General features: G+C 42.9%; 7 protein-coding genes across 7 annotated transcripts; 3 read left to right on the top strand and 4 right to left on the bottom strand.

Annotated features, from left to right (window-relative positions):
• Positions 1–1,209: 1,209 nt before the first annotated feature.
• LAJ45_05246 (uncharacterized protein) lies at positions 1,210–7,538 on the bottom strand (the record flags this gene model as incomplete). The annotated part of the gene is made up of 9 exons (XM_046114817.1): positions 1,210–1,562; positions 1,622–1,937; positions 1,992–2,648; positions 2,710–2,961; positions 3,016–4,098; positions 4,153–4,465; positions 4,545–5,288; positions 5,345–6,010; positions 6,067–7,538. 9 exons carry the CDS (start codon positions 7,536–7,538, stop codon positions 1,210–1,212), a joined length of 5,856 nt encoding a protein of 1,951 aa, XP_045971854.1.
• A 1,145-nt stretch (positions 7,539–8,683) lies between these two features.
• LAJ45_05245 (uncharacterized protein) lies at positions 8,684–9,911 on the top strand (the record flags this gene model as incomplete). The annotated part of the gene is made up of 4 exons (XM_046114816.1): positions 8,684–8,910; positions 8,963–9,221; positions 9,278–9,816; positions 9,881–9,911. 4 exons carry the CDS (start codon positions 8,684–8,686, stop codon positions 9,909–9,911), a joined length of 1,056 nt encoding a protein of 351 aa, XP_045971853.1.
• Positions 9,912–10,480: 569 nt separating this feature from the next.
• Positions 10,481–10,927, top strand: LAJ45_05244 (uncharacterized protein; the record flags this gene model as incomplete). Its single annotated transcript, XM_046114815.1, has 1 exon — positions 10,505–10,927. One exon carries the CDS (start codon positions 10,505–10,507, stop codon positions 10,925–10,927), a length of 423 nt encoding a protein of 140 aa, XP_045971852.1.
• Positions 10,928–11,325: 398 nt separating this feature from the next.
• On the bottom strand, positions 11,326–15,051 carry LAJ45_05243 (uncharacterized protein; the record flags this gene model as incomplete). Its single annotated transcript, XM_046114814.1, has 12 exons — positions 11,326–11,340; positions 11,430–12,850; positions 12,903–13,047; positions 13,103–13,142; positions 13,195–13,353; positions 13,412–13,534; positions 13,589–13,683; positions 13,741–13,825; positions 13,876–14,147; positions 14,254–14,409; positions 14,468–14,781; positions 14,844–15,051. The coding sequence occupies 12 exons, from the start codon at positions 15,049–15,051 to the stop codon at positions 11,326–11,328; spliced, it is 3,033 nt and encodes a 1,010-aa protein (XP_045971851.1).
• A 257-nt stretch (positions 15,052–15,308) lies between these two features.
• LAJ45_05242 (uncharacterized protein) lies at positions 15,309–16,573 on the top strand (the record flags this gene model as incomplete). Its single annotated transcript, XM_046114813.1, has 9 exons — positions 15,309–15,422; positions 15,511–15,521; positions 15,591–15,601; positions 15,689–15,712; positions 15,763–15,773; positions 15,895–15,931; positions 15,998–16,141; positions 16,236–16,327; positions 16,475–16,573. 9 exons carry the CDS (start codon positions 15,309–15,311, stop codon positions 16,571–16,573), a joined length of 543 nt encoding a protein of 180 aa, XP_045971850.1.
• A 4,327-nt stretch (positions 16,574–20,900) lies between these two features.
• Positions 20,901–21,622, bottom strand: LAJ45_05241 (uncharacterized protein; the record flags this gene model as incomplete). The annotated part of the gene is made up of 2 exons (XM_046114812.1): positions 20,901–21,244; positions 21,310–21,622. 2 exons carry the CDS (start codon positions 21,620–21,622, stop codon positions 20,901–20,903), a joined length of 657 nt encoding a protein of 218 aa, XP_045971849.1.
• A 53-nt stretch (positions 21,623–21,675) lies between these two features.
• Positions 21,676–22,174, bottom strand: LAJ45_05240 (uncharacterized protein; the record flags this gene model as incomplete). The annotated part of the gene is made up of 4 exons (XM_046114811.1): positions 21,676–21,787; positions 21,852–21,856; positions 21,952–22,019; positions 22,099–22,174. The coding sequence occupies 4 exons, from the start codon at positions 22,172–22,174 to the stop codon at positions 21,676–21,678; spliced, it is 261 nt and encodes an 86-aa protein (XP_045971848.1).
• Between the last annotated feature and the right edge of the window lie 135 nt (positions 22,175–22,309).

Raw genomic sequence — 22,309 nt, 5'->3', positions numbered from 1 at the left:
GCCCAGATCTCTTATGCAACGCTAAGACATCGGTCCTGCAGATGCCAGGGCGCCACTGTACTCTACTCTACCTAATTGTACTATATTCGCAGCAGAGTAGGCACAGCACTCACTGCCTAACTAGTTCATGTATCTAACAATTCTAGTATTAACAGCCCTGGTTGGTAATTAAGTAGATCTAGTATAGAGAATCACTTGATACGGTTTTTGAGCTTGATAATTATTCTAGACGCATGGATATATATACACGATTGACGAGTCTTACTCCTATCCCTGCTTCATCACAACGACTTCAAGAATTGGTAACTAAGCTACATATGTATATAGCACTCTCAATACACGTAGATACCCCCATTTTGATGAATGTTATACAGTTACTAGGTTTGTTGAGTTTATACACACCTTTAAGTCCATGGTCATGAACCGCGTCGACTATTAATAACGATCTAGCTATTGTAGTTGTGGCTTAGATAGCGGTGTCAAATTAATGTATGTAGTCTCATTCCCAAACTTCCGCCACTTCGCTTGCTTCTTTGGGTACATGTGGTGTTAAACATTATATATATTTCCTACGTGTTAGAGGTTTCATAGCACATGACATGTCATGTCGTCCCTTGTTACCTACTTCCTTACTTTGGGTTTCGCATTAAACGCTTTTAATTTACTGATCATGACTGATGTTGAATACACTCTTTAATGAGTACCGTATATCACAATGATCATCATACTAAGCTTGTCAGCTAGCAGCCAGTGGTTGAATCATAGCCTATCACTCATCTTTGCTGGTGCCCAAATTTCCAAACCGTACATGTACTTCTCCAGCAGACCATCAATCAGATGAACTCTCGAGGCCTTTTATTGTGTTAGGCGTTAAGAACAGTTTATCCGTGTATTCCCATTATACCTATAGAGGTTTCTTATTTGATTTAGAGTATCCTTTTCAGCTACTAGATATAGTATACGTATGTAGATTAATTAGGCGTTGATTTTGGTTCAACGTCGAATGCTGCACAACATTGTAACCCTCGGATCGTGGAGCCACTGATGTTTTTTACTCTCCTATACCTAGCCCTTCGCCATGGTCAGAAAAATTTAATCAATCGTCCTTCCGTTACTTATCTATCAGACAACTAGCTACATGTGTGTAATAGTTATTTGCGATTTATGTACTAATCAAATCGAGAAATCAAAATTTAGGAGTTACAAGATTTATTCCTCTAGCCAAACAACTTCCTCCTCCTCACCATTCGCTCTAATACCCTTAGCTCTTTCTAGATCCTTCATCTCATTCTCCCCCACAATTTTACAATCACAGATGCCTTGGAACTCAATCAACCCATCACTATTTAACTTTTCAAGCGCAGCCTCGCTCGCACAAATTCTTGCAGCTTTCGCAGATGGTCCTTTCCCAAACGCGAAAACCTTGCTATGGATCAAAATCCCGGTGAGAATAAAGTACTCTTCTTCAGTCCTGATTTGCTCACTTTCGTAACCCCAATTGGTGCAACCCAAGTCTGTCATGCGCTGAGTGAGGAAGGTGGTCGGGTGTTGGCCAGCAAAATCTGGGATGGCATGTTAGCGCTTGGATATAGAGATAAAACAGACTGGGGAGGACTCTTACTGTCATAAATAGTCATGTCAACGAAGTATGGAAGGATGAAATCAGAGACGAATTTTTCAACTATCTGGTAATTGAATTCGGAGTCGACAAATAAGGCACCGATAAATGCCTCGAGGATATCAGGTAGAGCCTTTGGTGGTGGGCTTACTGATGTCCAGAAGTCAACTGCTCCGTTCGATTTCTCTTTGGCCTCTGTGATTTCTATCGCATAGTCTCGAATCGCAATATCTAAATGCTGGCCAACTCTCTTAAGTTTTCGATGAAAGCCCATTTCGACAGAAACGGCGCCGAGAAACTTGTTTGAAACCATGGCCATCTTTACAAGATTAGTACTCCGGGAACATAATATATACGAGTAGAGTAAACTTACTTTGTGCTCGGTTAACCATTGGGGATCTGCCTCTGGATATTTATTAAAGATATACCGCACACACACCAGATCCAGTAGAGAATCTCCTAAAAATTCCAGCCTCTGGTAGCATGGCACCTTCTCCCAAGAGTAAGGATTACTTGAATGTGTGAACGCAGACACAAGTAACTTTGGAGATTGAAATTTATAGCCAATCTGTTTCTCAATGTCCCTTGCTAATTTTATCTGTGAAGCAGAGGGCAGAGCAGTCTGGTATCCAGGTTTGGTATATCCTTTGTAGTAATCCGCCCATTCTTTCTGCTGGTGTTCTGGTGTTTGTAAAATGGCAGTTACCATCTCGGTAGCGCCATCAAGGCCTTTGTCAATGAATGCTGCTCCTATCAAGGCCTCACATACATCGGAAATAGATTTGTCGGCGAGCCTATGTAGACTGCCTGGCTTACTAATTTTCTTACCAGTGCCCTTTCCTAAAATCTGTTTCATGGTGGCTGGATACCACCAGCGGCGCGAGAATCCCTCCGTTTGGATATAAGTTGGTAGGTTGATTCGTTTGGCTTTTTCAAATAGGTGCTGGTTGCAAACGAGTAACATACGTTTAACGTGCAACTGATACTCGTCGTTCTCATGATTTTCCGCAAAAAGACTAACGGAAGATGCCTTAAAACAACAAGGATTAGTAGCCAAATTTCCACAACATAAAAGAAGTATCAACACTTACTACTTTCAAGAAACAATCTCCTAAAAACTCCAAGCGCTCATAATTATTTCCCATTCCTTTCCTTGGATTCACTTGATCTTTATTATGTTCATGAGAATTATCGGAATCCTTTGTGATAGCCTCTAAAGCCAGCCCAAGATCCAAGTCTTCCATTCCTAGTAGCTTGCAGACGTCCCAAGCATGAAGGTATGCATCGATTCTAGTGCTGATAGACGGAAATATCATGGCCATATGTATAATGTGACACGGTATCTAAAATTATGTTAATTGGCATGAAGATATTTAGCAAGAGTTATAAGCCTATACCATAGAAACTTGAAAAGCCGAAGGGCAAATCCAAGCTTCGGTACACGTATTCGCATCCTTCTCAGTAGGGGGGTCCAAGTAATTCAGCCGATGCAGCAGTCGGTCAGCTATTAGTACAGGTTCTGTCTCCGGGATTTTCCATTTTATGTACTTCCATTTTGCAGCACCCTTTTTCCCAGCATTATATGAGTAGTCAAGTATATTGGAGATTGTCGATCCATGAGCTATTTGCATTGGAACAGGATCCTTGGGACTTAACGTTGGATCACAATCATAGACAACGAAACGTCTACTCCGCTGCCTTCTATCCACAAGAAACCTATCAACGAAGTTATTGATTGGTGTTTTGTCATTCCACTCTAATTGTAGGGAGGACATGATGTCTGTCATCATTTCCCAGTCAAGTACATCGTCAGCTAAGGTTTCCTCATTCCACTCTCCGCTTTTGCACGGTGCGATCCAATATGGAAACGTCGAGTCGTCTTGCTCAAAAAGCTTATTGAATAAGTCGTAGAACAAACGTATAGTGAACCTACTGAGCAATTCAAGTTTCTCAACCGTTACATCCAAAGGTTTATTTAGACGTAATGAAATAACATCTGAAAGGGCACCTCTATCGGAATATATAGGAAAGCTTGGAATATTAGGAAGCTTTTCCCTGGTAGCGATAGCTATTGGCAGAAGCCTTTCATTGATCTCCTGTTGATTGGATAAAAGAAATATAGTTATCCAAGCCTGTGGAGGAGGTATGCTATCTTGGATTGTCCAGAATGTAGGTTTCTCTTTCGATGCATAATTTTGAGTCTTGCTGGAATCCAAGGCCAAGTGTGCATTGGCCATCTTTGGAATATCCCTCAGTCTATATTTTGGGAGGAGGTGAGCATTTAGATGTTCTTTAGCTCTGAGTTTCAAGCAAGCTTCGAATGCAGCGGCTCTTTTTGCCCCGGCTTTAGTAGTCATGACTGCGCCCTCAACGCAAGTGATTGGCGATCCAGCAGGGAGTAATAATTCACAGATATACGACCTATCTCCAAGATGGCGGACTTTATAGATAGGTGGAGATAAATCTTCGCCATCATGAGGCTATTATATTATTCTCAGCATTGCCACCACCTGGGGAGATATTTTAGGACTTACCAAGCTACCAAGATAGTGTCCCATAATTTGCATTGCAGACGAAAAGGTTAGCTTCGCACCGCTCTCTGGCTCGATGTAAATACGATCGTTTTCATCAAGGAGATGTTCGCTATTGGGTGGTTCGTTAAGTAATCTATCTTCCGGAAGGCTTTGACAAAACGTTCTCATGATCCCCTCTGCGCTTCGTACGTCGCCGAGAATTCTCCTATGCTCTTCGTTGCCGGCCTCCAGCATATGAATATAGCGAGATTTTGAATGACGTGCTCGTCCTCTCGACTGGATATATTGAATCATCGTGGTATATAGATCAAACCTATTTCTAAATTAGCTTCTAGAAAAGGGATATAGGGATAATAAAAATTGGGAGTGATTACGGGAATCACGTCACTAACCTAATAATCAAACTACAATCAGGTATATCCAAGCCCTCCTCCGCCACCGAAGTAGCAATGAGACAATTCAATTTACCCCTCCTGAACTGGCTCACAGTTATCATTTGTTGTCTGAAAGTGACGTTCTCATCACCGGCACCGGAGGAACTTGATCCAATAAGGATACCAAGTTTCATATGCTGGCTCCCGACTTCCTTCAATAGTGCAGCCAGGACACGAGCAGTGTATCTTCTACTGACAAAGATGATACACTTGTTGTTGTTTTCTTCGGCATACACATGTCTAAGGAACCGATGCAGTAAAACTACCTTTGAGCTTAAATCACTGGTCTCTGGATCCGGGGTGTCAAAAATATGATTCTGAACATCCGCCTTTGCTTCCCGGAGGAGTTGTATATCCTTTTCGATAAGATCGAGACCATTCTGACTACTTTGGCGATTCACATTGCGTTCCTCTTTACGCTTGAGTTTGCGGTATTCTTGTTCAGACAGTGCAAATCTCCATACTTGATCTGCACACCAAGGGCCGAGTTCGGAAGCACACTGCTTGGAGAACGCAAATATCTTTCCGAAGGATTCGTATTTACCATATTTGCTGTAGAGTTTTGAGCAGAGCTGGGTTTGAAATGGAGCTTGAAGCTTGCTGTATGCTGCAACTTCCTCTTTAGGGCGGTTAACAGAGCTCTGGAGCAGCATCAGGTCACTTGCAGTTGTAATTTTGCTGTGAAGAAGTTCTTCAAGCTCTCTATTTTAAACATAAGGAATTAGGTTAAAACAGTTATTTAGGATTGGAGCACTTACAAGGCAGCCTGAACAACATCAACTCGTGCGTCAACTGGTGAAGCTGTCATCCCGAAGATTTTCGGTCTCATATCTTCAGGCCCACATATATAGAAATCTTTAATTATCCGTGCATATACATGCCTTTTCTTTGCGTGATGCGCCTCATCAAAGCAAAGAAGATTTATATCTTCCATCGTGATAAATGCATGCGTGAGGCAATTGTAAAGCACATCTGCCGTCATGACAATAACCTGCTCATCATCAAGAATTTTATCCCAAATATCTTTTTTCCAGAGATCAACTCCCATGTTACCACAATACTTGCCAATCTTTGCATCAATATTGCAATTCAAAACTGCCGCCTGCTGAAAAACAAGTGTTACACAGTCGACAAGAAAAAAGCTGACACGGCGGTGACGACCAAGCATACGAGATTCAAGCTCTTGGTCAACCATATGTCGGATTAAAAGACAAGCAATAAGGGTTTTGCCGGAGCCTGTATCAAGCACTGCGATGGTATTTCGTTCCTTGGCAATTTCGAAAAGCTCCATTTGATATTCACGAGGGTCCGAGATAATGAATTTGTGAGATGTAATCATTGCTCTCGCGGACATTTTTTCCTCATCCTGTTGATGACGTTCAATTATTGCTTCGATTTGGATTTCTTTAGATTTCCCTTCACACCTGGTATATATTAATTCCAGTACTATCGCGGGGCACCAGAGGGCAGTTTAACCAACCATTTAGCAAATTCTCCTTGGCGCACTCGACGCCTAGCAGTTATGCGTTTTGTATATGGCTTATGGCTAACGAGCACAATATCTTTGAGATTTCCTAAAGCTTGAATCTCTGCATTTTCTTCATTTTCATTTTTATCCCCTCCTGAAGATGTGTGATTAGAATCGTCATCCACTATATCCGAGGAGTCTGGCACGGATTGACCTGGGGCTTCTTTAAACCCCAAAAGTTCCCCGAAACCGGAGGCTGTTGTTGACATCGATATAGGAGCCCCCTCCTCAGTTCCTGAATGGTTCTTGAAATGCGGATCGCCACTGATGTCGATATTTGGCACTTCCCTTGGTTGAATAAGATGTTCCGTTGGTTGTTGTTCCTGTAGCATTTCTTTGGGAGATGTATCGTGGCTAAACTTAGACCGGTCTTGATTGGGAGTCTCAGTCGCAATATCTTTTGGAATGATCGCTCCGTTATTGCTACCTTTACTAAGTTTTTGAGCAATAGCAGCGAATCTAGATTCTGTAACGAAGGAGTAGCCTGCGCTTCCTAGAACCGGGCCACCGACTTCTGAAGAGATAGTTTTCACACCATCCGAACCAGAATCCAACCAAGAGCCAGAGAGTTCCTTGGCAGGCGGCGCCGAAGTCTGCCAGGGAAATGCCTTAGCTTCAGGGCTGCATTTCAATACACTAAGAGAGATTGGAGTTGTTTCTTTCTGATTGGATGTAGGGCTTGGCTCCCTCTGCTGAGAAGGCTGTACCAGGCTTTGGGCCTCTTTTTGGTTGATTTCTAAATGAAGGTCGGAAGCAAGTACTTTCTCTGCAAAATGATCGGATGTTTGTGTGTATGGGTTCATAACGACAGGAGTTTTGGAAATCATGTAAAATCCAGACGTTGAAACGGTACCAAAACTCGAAATTGGATTTTTTACTTCGTTCTGGGGTGTGTAAGAGCGTTCAATATCCTGTCTTGACGGGAAGTTGATATCAGAAGTCGGAATGATAGAGGGGCCGATTCTATTAGACGCTAAAAAACGATCTTTAGAATCAGATTGAGGAGACCTTTTGGAATGACCGGTTTTGTGGTTTCCTTCATCATGCGAATTTATTCGAGATAAGGTCGAATCACAGTATTCGGGGCTTAGTACCGTGTTGTTTTGAGTGTTAGTGAAAATATCTTTTATCCCCGACTCTAATTCGGAGTCACAAAGGGTATCATAAGCTCTAGTTGGCGCAACGTTTATTGGTGTTTCACTACCATTGGGTATTGAATCTTTCACTGAGCCCCGAGATCCAACATCGAAGCCACGGAGTTTCTGGGGAAATGGCCCACTCGTCGAGACAGCTCCCCGATCGTGCGGATTCTGAGAACTCAGTGTATTCATAATTTTAAACATATCTAACGGCTTTAAAGAAAGGAAATCGACGTTTTTCTTGGACTTGGTTTGCTCAAGCGAAGGGTTATCATGTGCAAACATAGTGTCTGGGCTGCCTAATTGATTGGAAGTTGATTCCATTTTAAAAAGATACCAAAACCGAGAAGGGAATCAACAGGGGAAGGTCAATGGACGGTAGCTAAGGTGTGATGAATGCTGGATGCTGCGTGCCGGCTGCCGGATGCTGAATGCTGAATGCTGAGTTGTGGTGTTGTGATGGCGGTTGTGGCATAAAAGTTGGGAGGTAGGTAATCTCACATCCAAGTAATTCTGGGTGGGTTTTATATTATGATCGATTAAGGCATCAAGATCTAGTGAGTACATGTAGGTAGTTTACCCGAGCTGAAGAGTGACAACCGAAAAAAAAATCAGCGTTAAGGCCATCAACGCTTAACGTAGCAACTGATTGGCGCAAATAATCCATTGACATAGAATTAAGCCTTTCGGGAGAACTAACAATATTAATAGCCTCTAGCTCTGCGGTAACTTCCGTGTATATTAAAGAAGGTTTAATAGGTCGAATTCAGTATAGAAGACCCTTCGTTAATTCTCCTTGAGATAGTAGACCTAGAACCGATCTTCTATCAGTGTTAAGGTATCTTGGCCAAATCTGCAGTACGTCGTGTACATGTAGTGAAGAGAATTAATCACATGGAGAACCAGTCTCCGTTTTAAATAAGCCGTATAATCATTAAAGCGGCAACTGTTAGCTACCGTAGAGATACAGAATCGAATTCAATTGACGTCGTAGAGATCGCATAATATTTGCATAAACCTAATAGACACAGCAGTATTGATTATACCAACCTTCTTAGTACGTGTAGCACAGTACTAGTATACTCGTGTAGGATACATGTAGGTATCTTTTTTTATATAGAGAGAGACAAGGGGCGTAGGGACGATTTCAACTCTAACCAAAAGTTATCATGACGGGACCGTTGTCGTTTTCGGTTGTGGAGAAAAAACGGTTTGCCTAAAACATCATTTTTCAGGCACCCCGCGAAAGGAAATGATAAAAATGACAGGAAGATGCTCAATAGGGTAAGCGATCTCCCATGTCAAGGGTCCCAGCAGCCGCGCTAAGATAAGCTCAAAGAGATAAGATCTTAGGTACGATAAGATCGAGGGGCTCAATGCTCAAGCCTCAAACGACTCTCACATGCTTCCTCAGCATCGTATTCATCAAAATGGCCCTCAACGAACAAGAAGATTCTACCTCTCTACGGTCCATCTTTGATACTACCTCGCGTCTTCGCGTAGAAATCGAAGAATCGTACGACTACCAAAGCGACGCCTATCAAGATAAGCTACGCGCTGCGCTCACCTCATATCAAAAATGCAAAGACCTCATTGATCAAATTTCTCTGTTTAGCTCAAACGAAGGACTGGAGGATGTGAGCTCGAGTGAAATTAGGTTTGCGCAATTGGCGTTGTGCCCAAGATAAATAGTTGCTGACCGATTGAAGATACATGCTCGTCGACTTCTACCTTGCGGAGCTGAGCTTAAAGGAGAATGCGCAGAATAGAGAAACTGTCCTAAAGCGTTCTAGAACACTTTATAATAGGTTCTTATCACTATGCGATACCTATGATTTGCTTTCTACAACCGACAAAAGTGCGTTTGAGAAGGGCGCTGTCTCGTCTTCTCCTGCGGACCCCGCAACCCGAAGAAATGAGAAAATTGCAAAATATAAAGCCGAGAAAGAGCTTAAAGCAAAAATTGAGGTAACTTTGCTTATTGTGATACAATGCTGGAGTGGCATCGCTGATGTCGAATACAGCAACTCTCACAAAACTCTCACAATCTTGATGAAACTGATGTCCGAGCCCTTCACCTTGCCTCAATCTCATTGTCCATTATGAAGGCACTACAGGGCCTTGAAATGATCTTTCTCGAACTTGACATTCTTTCACGTGCTCCCAAACCCTCAGACACTCCCCAACCTCCTCCTGAACAGGACTCCCGATCACAGGGTCGTAAAAACCCTGCAGATAGCTATAGCGAAAAGCTCGACCTTAATATAGCATCCAGCATGAAAGGAGGGCCCTTATTGTCTTCTTCTGGAAAGCCATTACGGCCATTTACTCTACTAGACAGTCGAGAAAGGTTGAAAGCAGGTGTATTCAAAAGTGGACATAATTTGCCGACTATGACCATCGATGAGTACCTGGAAGAAGAGCGAAAAAGGGGAGGTATTATTGAGGGTGGGGGGGAAAAGAGCGGGATAATACCAGAGCCCGATGAAGACAACTACGAGAAGGCAGATGCAGAGACTATGAAAGCAAGAGAGTGGGACGAATTTAAAGAAGCCAATCCAAGGTTCGTTTCCACAAGACCTTGGCTTTCCGTTCATCCTTTAACTACTATGTTAACATTATTTTAGGGGTTCCGGCAACACACTAAATCGAGGATAGGTGATTGGTCTCTGCGAGGCTAAGGATCTCTTGTAAGGGATAGGTGTACTATGTAAATTTAGCAATTTCAGTGGTTCAACTACTCGCGTCATACATACATGTTTACAGGGTTGCAGCATAACGTAAAACATCAGTCGTGGTCAGATGATCTTCATCCGCATTCTATCCGTCTATTTGTATTACTTTAATCCTGTATCCAAAGAGTCAATGGTACAGATAGGTCATGCCTAATAACTATTGGCTTAGAGGCCGTTAATCCAACCTTAGAGGAATTTAGAATACGGTGTCTTCTTTGGTCTCAAGAGCGTTAATAAGACATGAAAAGAGTGAGCGTTAATTCTAGATATAATCACAGGTCCAAAACAGGGGACTCAAGGCAAGGATCCACGCCCATAGTATAAAAGGTGAGTTACCCATGCATGGCTAGTCAAATGGCTCTACTCATAGCTTATCAATACTATTTACAGATTTAAATTATAAACTCCACATATATAAGCCCCAAGTTACTCCCACGAGCAAGTATAGAACCTCAACCCCAACTTTACCGACCAAAGCTCCCCTATGCCAAAATGATCTCTCTACAAGAACACCTCATGACACTTGTGATTGAAAACTGGACTCAAAAAGACACCCAAGATATCCTGAAATTCATCAAGTATCTTTTCAAACAGAGTCTCATTGACGAGAATAGTGAGGACCAGATCGCCATCTCGATTATCAAGGAAAAGATTGGACTAGACGGATCTAAAAGCCAAAGAACATTATGGGTCTCCATCAGAGAGGTGGTAAACATTCCGCAGGAAGACTATATCGAACTACGGACTCAGATTCTGGAGAAGCGTGCTTCGTATATGGAGCATGCCGCATCGTCGTATACAGAAGCCGATCTACAGCGGAAGGTACTTCGTGCGCTTACTGAGTTGCTTATGAGGATGAAGATGAATGTCGGAGAGGGGCCTGGGTGTTGGAAATGTCAGCAGCGCTCATACATCGAAGAAATTCGGGTAAGATTGTAAAAGTAAGCAAGTATATGCTAATCTCACCATAACGTTGTGTTAGCGATCACAATAGTGGCTAACAAAATTGCTTTTGAAGCTTGCAATTTGTGGACCCCTTCAAATTCCCTAATAGTTATGTCTCCTATTTATCACTTACTTTCGCCCGCCCCGGTCCATCTAGTGGGGCGCCTCTCTTTTACATTAATCCTCAACTAAAAATTTGTCCATGGTACACACGATATTTGGTTCCTGGATTGCATGTTGTGCTTTTTGCAAAAAACTGTATAAGTAACCAAAAATATAATTGCATTAAATACTTAAAATTCTAAAGTTTGGTATGTAACATGTGCTCATATTGAGTATTATTTACAAGAGCCGTGCATATGCGTGATTATCGAGGCGAAGAGCCAGCACTATTATCTTCCTTCGGCCTGCTAACTTCAGCTTCCTCTTCTCTTAAATATCTCTCTTTGCCCCCCCCTCCGCTTTTGTCTTTACTTTTAGCACTTAATTTCTTTACCTCTCTTAAGATATCCTTAACATCCTTCATACCCTCTTCTAATGTTCCAATTCTCGCCAAAACTAGTCTACCAAGCATATCATCACCAACACCGCCTCTGGTCCCAGTAGCCATCGCCATTTGGGTCGCAAAGCTGGATGGGACCATTGCGATGTCTATCTGGCGAGCAAGTTCCTCCATAGTGTCGGAATTTCTTCTTCGTTCTTCGTGGTCCTTAATCAAACTTGAACTATCTATCGTTCTTCGCGAAGAAAGGACAGGGCGTGATCTATTGGCAGTCTGCGGTCTGGAAGAACGTGGGGACTTTCTTCCGGGGGAGCCCTCGCCGGGAACACTTAACCGTTCGCTTGCTCTTCGTGACATCGGGGCAGCTTGAATATCTCCAATCCGCTCGCTCACTCTGCGAGACATCGCAATGGCTTGAATGTTTTCGACGCTAGAATTTTCCCCAGATGTCCGCAACATTATTTGAGGGTTCAAAATAGTCGTTGAGGTGCCTGTACGATGGTGCTTCTTTGGGCGAATCGGAAGACCATGTTTGGGAAATTCGAGGCTTCTGGGTCTGGGTGGAGTCATTGTTTTCTGCGGACTAGGTGATCGATCTAAGTCTTGGATTGCAGCATCAGGGTTTTCCGTGTCTTCGTTTATCTCGTCGTCTTCATCGTCTTCGGAATTTCCTTCGTTGTCCGCGTCTCCCTCAGTCAAAATTTCAGCAATTGTTGTTCCTTCTCCTAATTTCTGTCCACCATCAGTCCTCCCCCTAAACTCCTCCGGATTTGAAACAAAAGATTTTGTCCCGCCAGTAAAATCCTTAGTCCGCATATTCCCTGGGCGTACCCCTTCGATTGTCCCATAGCTATCTATCCTGCGAAGAGTACGTCCACGTCTCGTTAAAGCACGCCTTCTTATAGCAAATCCGCCCTCAATATCGGTAGTCAAAGAGCCAGTGGGTGATACGACGCCATTCATCCACGAATCAACTACGCCTCCGGTCCCAATACTCCTAACATCGCCTTTGCTTACACGCATCCTCAACGAGCCCTTATAGGGCCTTCGAAAAACCTCGTCTAACGCCGCTTCTTGATGCTCGCTACCCATAACTGATCCGCCACGGAGCCTCCTAGAGCTAGTATCGAAACGATCCGATAACTCAGGGAACGCAGACTTTGTTGAAAACGCATTTGTTTGGTTGAATAGCGAATCATGAAGGGCCGTCCGCTCATAAAGAAAGATAAGCAACAGAATTGGGAAGTGTGTAATTTTAATGGCGGTCCGGTTCATCTTAACGAATGACCGAAATGGAATGAAGAACCTCAGGGGATGAATTATCCAGGCGAGAAGATTAAGTGGTGCTGTGTATGAGAATAGACTGTCCGATTTTACCAGAGAGAGGGTATTTACGGCAACAAGGAATTGATGTTCTGTCGGTGATTGGTTAGAGTTTATATCATACGTAAGAGCTAGAGATAATACCTTCTTGTGAATTAGCAGCTACTGCAGCAAATGAGTTTGTCAAAACGGTGATGAGGATAGTGACAATCAAGAAGTGGCATATTATCAAAAATGCTGTCAGAAGGATCCTGCCAAGGGGATTGTAGTTCTCCCAAACTTCCCAAGCCTATAATTGATTATCAGCAACTCCATCAAACTATACAGCCCGGATGGACACGTACTGCTGGCGTAAACCCCATTAAAATCTGGAACAAGGCATATCTACAAGTCGAGTGATTAGTTGTGATTACAGAAGGGGAAATTGGCCACATACGAGACATCCTTGGCCGAGTATGAGTCCCTCGCAAATGCAAGTGTAAATGCAACAAAGAATCCAGAGCAAGAAATTAATATTAAAACTAATAGTGCAACCATATCTACCGCCATGATCTTGAAAGCGATAATAAGTTGACTAAAATATCGATAATGATCACTATTCATATAGGACTGGTTAGATTTGTAAAATTAAAGAAGCATTCAGGGGTTCTTACAGCACGGAGAATATTCTAGGAAACAGAAAGACTGCACAAGACGCCAGAACATCGTAACCCCAATTCGTGATACTCGTTCCGTTCTCAGGTGCCAAGAAACCAATTATCCGTAAGACGTAAAAGCTTGAAGATTGTCAGAAAGACATTATTATGAAAATGAGGTAATGAAAAACTCACGCCATAAATAAGAGATATATGCCCATGTCGAATGAATTCCACAGCGATATAAAATACAGCGAGACGCCAGCTTCAGTGAAACCCGCAATCTCATCCTGTAAACCGAATGTTTAGATTATACTACGCAACCCGATATATTGAGCTTTGCTTACCATCATAAACCCAAAAGACCAAAGCCAGAACCCTATTTCCAGAACAGTGATTTCGTGCGATCTCCGTACGAGCACCATGACATATCTATTTTTATAATTAACTTCATAAATTCAAATAGGATCGTATTTACGTACAGAAATAATAAAATTGCAAGTGAAAACGTTGAAGTGATATGTTTATATCTCGGAACCCTCAATCTCGAGAGCTTGAAAAGACTTGCATCGCGAGCATCATATAGCGTGGCAGACCTGCGGAAAGGCATCATACTAGACATGGTATTTACTGAGTACTTTCGTGTATCCTTCATTCGGTGGAGCTGGTCTAAAGCAGAATGGAAAACTATTTTTCCAGTCCATATCGCCTCCAATTGTTGAATCACCAGAGGATGTGAAAGAAATTTCTTAGCCTGAAGAAAACATTAGTCTATGCTCTAATTGCAAACTTTCGAACCCCACCCTCCTGTGACCATTGATGTTGGAGGTTGATCGTAGGGTCACACTCAGTAATCATACCTCAGCGCGAATTGAAATTTCTAGGGCTGATATTCTACTTGCTCTCTGCAGTCTTGGTGGCGTAGGAGCAAATGATATGTGACCATCGCCAGGAACCAAAGCAGCAGGAGCTGGTTGACCCTGAAGGGGGTAGAAATCATAACTCAGAGCATCGATCTATTGGGGTAATGATTAGAGGCATATACCAAACAAATTTCAGGCCTTTTATTCCTACCAATTCCCTTGGCGAAAACTCTTTGAGAAGCTTAATTGCCAGCAATTCCGCTAATAATGCACGCGTCTTTGAAACAGATGCATTCCCTGGGTTTTCCTGGGCTTCCTTTCGGAACTGGAAACAATTTGCCAGAAGACTATAGAGAATACCCTTTGAAATTCTCTCGGGTCCCTGTATTAACGAGGCCAGAATTGGTTTCACTAGAAAGCTAGAAACTTGAGGTGACCGTAACTGATCCCATGTCAAGGTCGTATCCACACGGGAGATGATATCTGAGCGAATGGAATGAACCAAAGAATAAACTGGTATCGAATCTATGTGTTTGTGAGTGTTAGTTTAACTAACAATAAGATGAAACCCTAAGAGGTAAATATACCAAGTTCTGCGGCCGAAAATATTGGAAGAAGTGGAGTATCCTCAGTGTTACTTCCTTCTGAGGACTCGGAAGATGAAGAGGGATGGGAAAGGGCTGTAGTTTCATCGTAAATTTGAAAATAGTCACTCCTCTGGTCATCGTAAGCAGAAGAAAATGGGGAATGCTCTGTCCGTTCTTTTCTCTTCGATCGTAAAAGGGAAGACAACATTGCTTCTGGCCGGTTACAACTTAGAAACCAAGGTGACTGGGAGGAATTCTCACTTTTATCCCTCCAGGTCCCTACTGTTTATCATGAGCTAGCACTATAGCGCTTGTGGACAAAAATTGCGAATACTGTGGACCAAGTGGTGGCGGACTGCTCTGCGCAACGTACATACATACATTTACTCTAGCTGGTGACTATGGAGCCGTTAACGGCACCTCTTCCGTAACGACGGCCGCCCTGGAACTGAGCATCTGAAACCTATGGTCCACATTGAGAATTACACCACGGACCGAGCGCCTGCCAAGTTATCTCACCTCCCCACGCCCTGGTTCCAATCTTTATCTAATGCAGGCCCGATAACAGCATATCTATCTGTTGGTTTACTGAGTCGCATGGGTACATAACGAGTAAGATACAAGAGCGGCACTCAGTACCAATACTGTTGGCACCTCACTCATACAGCCATACTCTAGGTATGTGTTTGCAGTAGCATTTTAATTACCTCGGCCCCCTTCTATGAGATTGATTTTCCTGCAATCTAGAGTACTTATTGGTATATATCCTTTCTAATTATTTCATATTTACCTATCGAACCCTCCTAGCTACATGCCTATCGTTTGGGCGCTTATGACCTCATAAGTCCCCTTGAGAGCAACCTCGATAGGTAGGAATTTCTATATTTCGGTGAATACATGTATTGACGCAGGTGGGCAGTGCGGCTACGAGTACTTTAACTACATGTACTTTAGTAGAAAGCAAATACCTCAAACAACTGCGCAGCACCCCAGAGCTAGAAATCCGCTCAAGCTTGCTCATGCTGCGGCGCAATTGCCCAACATTTCCTAGAATCACCGAGATATTGCTCGTATCGTTGACATCTACTGTAGGCTCTAAGATGGCCTTGAATCTATGGATCTGTTGGGTGTCGTCTAAGATGGCTACTGAGCAGGTTGCGGGAAATATTTGGTTGTGGCGGTGCAATATGTCACACCCAATGATATCCTTGATTATTCCAACCACTTCGCAAGCACTCCACGGATAGAGAAGCTCCAATCTATTGATTTAGGGAATCCCTATCTCACTACTACTACTCGTATTTCTCTGACGTTTGTGGACGCGACTGGTATTGCATGCCATACAAAAATACGCCAAGCTCATGATTTTGGGTGTATGCAATAATGGCCCAGTTCAAAAACGTCAGCGAAATACTAGTACACTCCAGCTCCATACATTCACCGTTAAGTGTTGTTTCTCGCTAATATTCACTCAAATTCTTGCGGTGAGTTGACCACATGGCATGTGCACATCCTCATTCTGCACCATCATCCCACATCCCGAGCCCCGACACGCTCCTCGAAATCCAGCTTGAGTTTTCGGGAGCTGTCGGGACCATCCTCTAACATTCACCAGTTCTAATAATTTGCAGGTTGGGAAAAAACGATCACCCTCAGCTTTTCGATCCGAACAACAGCCCCACGCTACGAAACCTGTCATGCTCACCTCGCCGTCAGGATCCAAACAATAATTTATCAATGTTCAGGAAAGAGCTAGATGGTTATGAAAGTTTCTTTTCCTCAATGATTGCCATAACATGTAGCCCTGTATGTCGCGGCCCAATGAAGCCATTACCTAGATACCAGCAGAGCATGGCGACTATCGCATATCAGTTGTAGAAAATTACTGGAGTTGACCAGGCCTTAAAGTATGTATATAAATAATTCAGCTAAATCTCTCATAGTTATCTCGTTTCTGCGGACATTCAATGAGCCCCAGTTCTTATTAAAGACGATGCATAGACTAGTTAATACCTTCCCCAGATCTTTGGGGCCACCACAGGGTCCTGCAGAAATTGTTACCGAAGTTTGAACCTGTGATGCAGTTCTTGGAGCCTTCATCCGAAGACTTGCTTCATTTGCTTGGCGGCTAGCAACCACCCCACATCTTTTACTGCAGACTTCTTGTGCAACCGTCAACGCCTCAAGGCTCTGAACGTCCACTTTAAAATCAGCGGGGTCGGACAGCATTAGAATCCTCAATTTCGGAGTTTCAGACCCTGCGCGCTACACTTTTGCAAATCTCTAAAGTAAGCACCTTAGAGGGTACACAAGCTACATATACTCTACAGAAGGTTTCGGCTCGGGCTTGGGGTTACCAAATAGGCCAGTATTACCCGTCAACGTCGTCGTCACTCCGCCGCTAATCAGGTATTCGGGTGACTATGGTGAGATTCAGTTAAAAAAAAAAAAACTGATGTCTAAGGCGATAAGAGTACAGGCCAACTGGCTTCACGGCGTCATCGCCCGGCCGGAGGCAACACAAACTTCACACAGGCAGGAATATCATCAGCCTTTCCCCCACGCCCAGTCGAAAGAACTTTTACATAGAAAACAGAAGGTTGATTCATAGAACCTTTACCACCCTTAAAAACGCTACATAACCTCTACTGTAGAGTACCTATATTTACTACATATATCATAGTACTCTACTAGGGCGGGGGGGATAATCGGACATGTGAGACAATGCGGTCTCACAATCTCGGGGATCATTTTTAATGTACCTACTATTTTATCAGCCGTTGAAACACATCATGTATATCCTATGGATAAGAGTCTTTACGTATAAAAAAAGGAACCAAATAAACCCCACGGCGGGAAGGAAATTTTCCGACCCACGCAAGAAATAAAAAGGCGCCACGCGTAATGAACACAGAACCATATCATCCATGCTTTTTATTGGCTTTCGGGGTTCGGAACGGCCTAAAACACTAGTACGGTAGATGAATGGCACAGCTTATCTCAATGATCGTCCTTCCTCTGTTTTAAATTCAACCCTAGCTTGCATGACGTGAACTTGGGTTGCTCATGTTCACGACTGGCACTCGTTTCACCCACCAGAGATCAGCAGCTTCGAACTTTCAAACCAGACGACGAAGTTCCAATCCTTTATAACCCATCATCCATTTACAACTTCCCGGAGCCCCTCCAGTTTGCCGGGTCAATTCTAACGGAAGCCAAGTTAAGTGCAGAAATGTCGAGTGATAATCTATGACGACGAAAGATGGGATTCGGCGATGCGCGAAGATTAACACTTATAGCGAAGGGATCTCTTAACCCTCCAGCAAACACCGGTGGTACTTGGTTCGCTGTGTTATACAGCAAAACCTATCATAATTCCACCCCCGTGGTCGCCGAATTTTGCTGGAATTATCGTAGGGATGGAATTTAGAGAGAGGTATTTGTTAGCAATCTACAGGTATTGTTCCCTCCAACCGCTGGAAGTTTGGTAGGGATGGAATTTCGAGAGGGTGGAATTATGATAGGTTTTGCTGTATATTTAATAGAAAGGAAGGGTATTAAATATAATCCAAACACTCCAATACAGTGTAAACCCGGCTACTTATATCTACATGCCTAGCTAGAGCTATAGGCGCGCGAAGCTAGAATATTCGCACACGTACACGTATACACGATACATGTACTGATTTACATGATCCTGGTGGCCATATACATGTGATCATACAATTACAAGTAACGTATGCATATGAGCATTACATGAAAATTCAGCAAAGAAGAGAATCAGTTGATGTATTCACAAGAACATAGGTATGACTTACCATACATGTACGTACTTCATACATGTATCTAATAAATATAGCGATGTTGAAATAATTAATCACCATCGCGTCGCGCAATTAATTATTGATTGCATCGCCGCAGCTAGCGCTAGACACACCTACATATGTAGTTGTAGAGCCTTTTTTATAACTTCGCTTCCACAGAACTACATGCAGAGTAGCCCTCGTACGACTCATTTGGCCTGGTTAAGCTATTTTTTTAAGATGTGCATAAGTTCAATTTACCAGCAAGTGTATAGTGATTTAGACTCCCATACATACAAACTTACCTTGCAATATTAGCATCGTCAAAATACCTTCCTTCATATACATACATGTAAATATATCGTTCTTGCTACCGATCAACAATAACACCACAATACGTATAAATACTACACTCTACTAGGAGTGGAAATGCATCAATTTTGACGTTTCCCATACAAAAAGTTGCGAGATACACATTATTTGATGCAATAATCGACCTACTTTGTGTTAAAGGCATTCCTGTCCCATTACCGACGAGTTTACAGATGCATTTACAGGTGCTTTTACCTGTTAAAGACATGTTAAATGCAATAAATACGACTTTACTGACGACTTTACTTGTTAAAGGCATGTTAAAGGCAATAAAATACGACTCTACTGATGGTTTCCGGTGTTTCCTGTTTTCCGCCGGAAAATCAATGTTTTCCAATGAAGCCTATCCTCTAGATCTCGAGATAGTTGAGTCCCCAAATAGAATATTTTGATGGGGTCATCAAATGGTATCTGGCATCAATGGGCTTGTCACAGTTGGGGAATACAATTTCATTTTGGTGGATCCATTGTTTGGCATATACATGTAGGCAATTCTGGCTGGATGGTCCTGGTATAACCGTATGATGCCCGATGATGAATCGTTTCATTGGCGATGGCCTTCGTCAATCATGTGAAGCATCACCGGTGGCCAAAACTTATCCCCCCCCTCTCTGTATATGCCCAAAATGAGTGACAGAAGCGTGACAGGTAAAGGTGTCAGTAAAGTCGTCGGTAATATCATTAAAAAGACGTCTGTAAAGTCGTCCAATTTCCCTTAAAACGACTTTCCCTCTACCAAAATATTGACATTACCCACGTAAATCAAAGCTCGAAAAACGGCTTTACCGACGACTTTACTGAATATTCTAGGTACACATTTCCACTCCCCCTAGAGACAGCAAAGGCTTGCTAGAATCAAAAAATAGTGTAATGATACATGGAGTTGAGTGGGCTAATGGGAGCAAGCTAGTGCATACATGTACATGTAGTTTGGTTCTACATAGTAGTATACTAATCACTAGAGATGATCGATTGTTATTCAATCTCGTCATATCGCTCGAGCAGCGCTCATAGCGGAGGACGGTAAGTCTTTTTTTTCTCGCGGAAAACAGTTGTCACTTGGTGTTTTTTTTCTTCTTCTGAGAAAGGTACATGTATTCCTGGAACGTTTTGTTAATTACAGGCCTAGGGGATGAAGAGTGATTACATGTACATGTACCGGAAAGGGGTAGAAATCCACTACCGTATCCCAGTCAATACGCTAGTGATGCTGTAAGAATACGGTATTGATACGGTATCGATATGGTATTCTACTTACGATGCTGGTTTAAACCAGTATTCTTGACTCAATACCTTAGTCCCACGGTAGCAATTTTACCCTCATTTTAGTGACGTTAACCCTTACCCTATAGTTAACCCATATACATTTCATATCACCCAGTATGTACATGTGTGATGTCACTATAAGGTTCGTAGGATTAGAACCGTGAGGTTGATATATATATACTAATAGAGTCCTAATATCAAAGTCTTCCAATAACGGTAAAATATTTTGAGAAAAAAAAGTATATGGAAATCCACAGTTGAATATATGTTTGCGTAATGTAATCATGATCAATCACTCGGAAATCTAACTTGCTGGGGATGTTTTGTTATATTATGCTGGAAAAGCTTATAATTATTGTCGGTAACCAAAATAGTAAAGAATGTTTCATTATCATTCTTCTAAATATTTTAGAAGGTAGTCTGGAGAGGGAGTGTTAATATCTGCTGCACCGTCCTATAGTGTGATTAGGCCCCTGGCTCTCTAACAGTTCAATTACGGAAGTCGGTTGTATATCCCCAACATCTATCCAGTTCATAAACAGTCGTGATCCAAAGAACGCCAGAGAAAGCAGTGCTTTTATTCCTATCCCCTCCTTATTTTCACATTTCAAAGGCTTTAAGCCCTCCCGTCTACTTCTTGTAAATCCGCTACACCCAGGCCTCGTCCAACCTTGACATTCCTCTTCTTCTTTGTCTTCTTTTCTTTCGGGACGTCGCCGTCAATATCGACATCCTCACCAACGGCCTCGTCCTCATCCTCATCCTCGCTCTCGGGCTCTTCAAGGAAAGTAAGGTCTTTTCGCATGGAGTATGCGTTTTCGCCGTCTGCATAGTATTTCTCTTCTACTTTATCGACCTCGAATTGGAGCGTATCGCGGTAGAGGTGGAGCGCGGCCTTGTTGGAGACACGGACGTGGAGGGATACATATTTCGCGCCAAAGGCTTCGACCATGGCTTTCTCTATAGTAGTTCTACATGAGTGTCTATCACCCCAAAAGCCGTTTCACGGATATATTTGAACTTACGGCTCTGCCTCATCAACTTTTCCGCCAGCCCCAGCCGCCGGTGGGTGCGCATGACACTTAAACTAGTAATGTGCCCATGCTGCACACCATCTGTTGGCTCTTCCTCCATTTTAGCAAGCACATAGCCTACAATCTTTGGCGGTTCCCCAGGATGGTTATCGGCGTACGAAAGGTCAACCGCTACGTAAGATAATTGCGGCCATGAAAGAGCATGGTAGAGGTAGTACTTGAGGAAGTAGTTTTCGGGTAGGTTGGTGATATTTGCTAGCTGCACGTGGGGAATGTCGGATGGCTGTAAAACGCGAATATCCATTTTGATATTCCTGTGATTTAGGAATTGATGGATTGCAGGCTGATGAAGTTGTGTTAGGCGGGTAGTAGTGGGGTGTCGCGAGGGGTGACTGGGGGATATTTAATTGGATGATGCTGCAACGGTTGAGCTTGTAGAGAAATGAAATTTTGGCTTGGCTTGACCATTCTGAAAGCGGTTCAATGTCTTGGCATCTTATGGCAAAGAAGTCGGAGCTTTGAAACCCCCATACCTGTCCTACCGATAATGTTTGTGTAGAAAAAAAATTTTTTTTTTTACCACATGGCCCGTGAATAGACCTTCATCAATACCTACATACGTTGTGCATGTACCAAACTAGAGTATTTACTCTGTAAGATCATGTAGATATGAGCTGTCACCAAGCCATTCGACTGTTGCGCTATGTCCGTAAGATTCTAAGTTAGCGTAGAGTTGAAACATTTCGTGAAGACGATTAAACTCATGAGTTTTGGTGCTACATAGTAGATCACTTGAGTACAGCAAGATGTAGTACTCGTATTGCATGTACATTTCCGTCTCGGACGATCCGATCATTTCGTAGAACTGGGCTGAAAACCTTTCATGAGAACTTTGAGGAAGAATGTAAGGCGTGAAGGGGGGAAAGTCGAGAGGAATGTGGCTGCAGGAACAAAGAACTGGCCTTACTGACATGCAGACAGCTGTCTTCTT

The sequence above is a fragment of the Morchella importuna genome, assembly GCF_003444635.1.
Source record: "Morchella importuna strain M04M26 chromosome Unknown Morimp01GS014, whole genome shotgun sequence".
NCBI lineage: Eukaryota > Fungi > Ascomycota > Pezizomycetes > Pezizales > Morchellaceae > Morchella > Morchella importuna.
Note: the sequence above shows the minus strand (reverse complement) of the source record. Positions and strands in the feature narration are given on the sequence as shown.